General features: G+C 73.6%; 1 protein-coding gene across 1 annotated transcript in view; it reads right to left on the reverse strand.

Annotated features, from left to right (window-relative positions):
* The window catches only part of CHLNCDRAFT_136192 (hypothetical protein), a gene marked incomplete at both ends in the record, with an annotated part of 6,382 nt that overhangs the window by 581 nt on the left and 4,246 nt on the right, over window positions 1–1,555 (reverse strand). The window contains 3 exons of the mRNA XM_005846117.1: window positions 94–173; window positions 479–914; window positions 1,161–1,324. Coding sequence (XP_005846179.1) covers window positions 94–173; window positions 479–914; window positions 1,161–1,324 — 680 coding nt within the window. The remainder of the gene's footprint in view (window positions 1–93; window positions 174–478; window positions 915–1,160; window positions 1,325–1,555) is intronic.

Consider the following 1,555-nt stretch of genomic DNA (forward strand, 5'->3'; position numbering starts at 1 on the left):
TCCGCTTCCGCCCCCCTAGCCCCCCTGCCAGCACACCCACCCCACCGCAACCCCCCCCGGCCTCCCTCCCTCCCTCCCTCCCTCCCTGCTTACCTGCGCCAGCGTGGACGACTGCCCCAGCGTGCGGTACCCATTGTGCATGGGCATGCGGCGGGCCAGGCGGTTGGCAAAGCCTGCGGGCGGGGGAGGGGCCAGGGGCGGTCGGGCAGCGCTCGGCAGGGCGGCCGCCTGACGCAGCGGCTGCGAGAGTGTCGAGGCAGGGGAGCAAACCTGCCGGCAGCATGCGCAGCACTATGTCCAACTGTCCCGCCCGAAGGAAGGAAATCAGCCGGAGGGGTGGAGTGCGATTAGGGCATTGTGCGAGAGAGGCTGTGATGTGTCTGAGGCTGTGATGTGCAGCACGCACAGCGGCAGGCGGGGTGGGGCAGGCGGCAAGGCGGCAAGCCCGCGCCAGCAACCGCCAGCAAGCAGCCTGTACCTATGGTGAGAGCCATGCGTAGGGAGGTGACGGTGGCGGCGTCGCTGAAGCCGCGGCGCGGCCGCTTGCCGCCGCGCGGCAGCCCCTCGCCGCCCTCCCGCTCCCTCTCCCGCTTGCTGTCCCTGCCATCCCTGCCGTCCCTGCCATACTCACGCCGCCCGCCGCCGCCTGCCCCCGCCCGCTCGCCCCGCCCCACGTCCCGCGCGCCGTCCCATGGCCGCCCCTCGCCGCCGCCGCCGCCCTGCTGCTGCCCCGCGCCCGCCGGCGGCTGCGCGTCGTGCTGCCGCCGCCTGGCGCCGCCAGCCTCCAGCCCGGCGCCGTCAGGGCCGATGATTCTTTCCAGCTGCTGCCGTATGTCGCGGGCAAAGCGCATGCTGCGCCCATCCACCCCAATGTCGCGGCACCAGTCTATCGACTGACCCGCTTGGTCCCATGCCTGCGGCAGCAGGGGCGGGCGGGCAGGGAGGTGGCAGAGGAGCCGCAGGCAGAGGTGCTGAGGTCAGGCATGGGGTGTGAAGGCGGCGGCGCTCAGCATGCCTGCAAGCCCTCCCGAACTGTGCACCCGCCTCAACCACCACACGCTGTGCCCCACCTTGCCATCCCACCGCCGCATCCCACCAACACCGCCACCACCGCCACCACCACCAGCCCAGCACACCACCAACCACCCACCACCACCCACCTCGTACAGGCGCAGCAGCAGGATGTGGTCCCCCAGCCCCTCCTGCATCAGCTCCTGCAGCAGCTGCCGCCCCGCAGCGCTGATGGCGGGCGCGCCGCCGCCGCCGCCGCCGCCGCCGCCGCCGGGCCCGCGCCCCCGCCCGCCGCCCTGCTGGTGCTGCTGCCCTGCAGCGCGGTCCGGCAGGCAGGCAGGCCGCGGGGCACTCAAGGGCTCAGGCGCTCGCATCGGGCCTTTGGCTTGCAGCGCACAGAACCAATGCATACGCAGCGCGTGCAACGCTGTCGGCCAGCAAAGGGGTCTGTGCCACGGCCTGGCCTGCCCCGCCAGCGCATGGGGGGGCCGCCGCTCGGCCCTGCTGCTGCTGTGCGGCAGCGCGCCGCACCTTGCTGGTCCCT

The sequence above is a fragment of the Chlorella variabilis genome, assembly GCF_000147415.1.
Source record: "Chlorella variabilis unplaced genomic scaffold CHLNCscaffold_15, whole genome shotgun sequence".
NCBI lineage: Eukaryota > Viridiplantae > Chlorophyta > Trebouxiophyceae > Chlorellales > Chlorellaceae > Chlorella > Chlorella variabilis.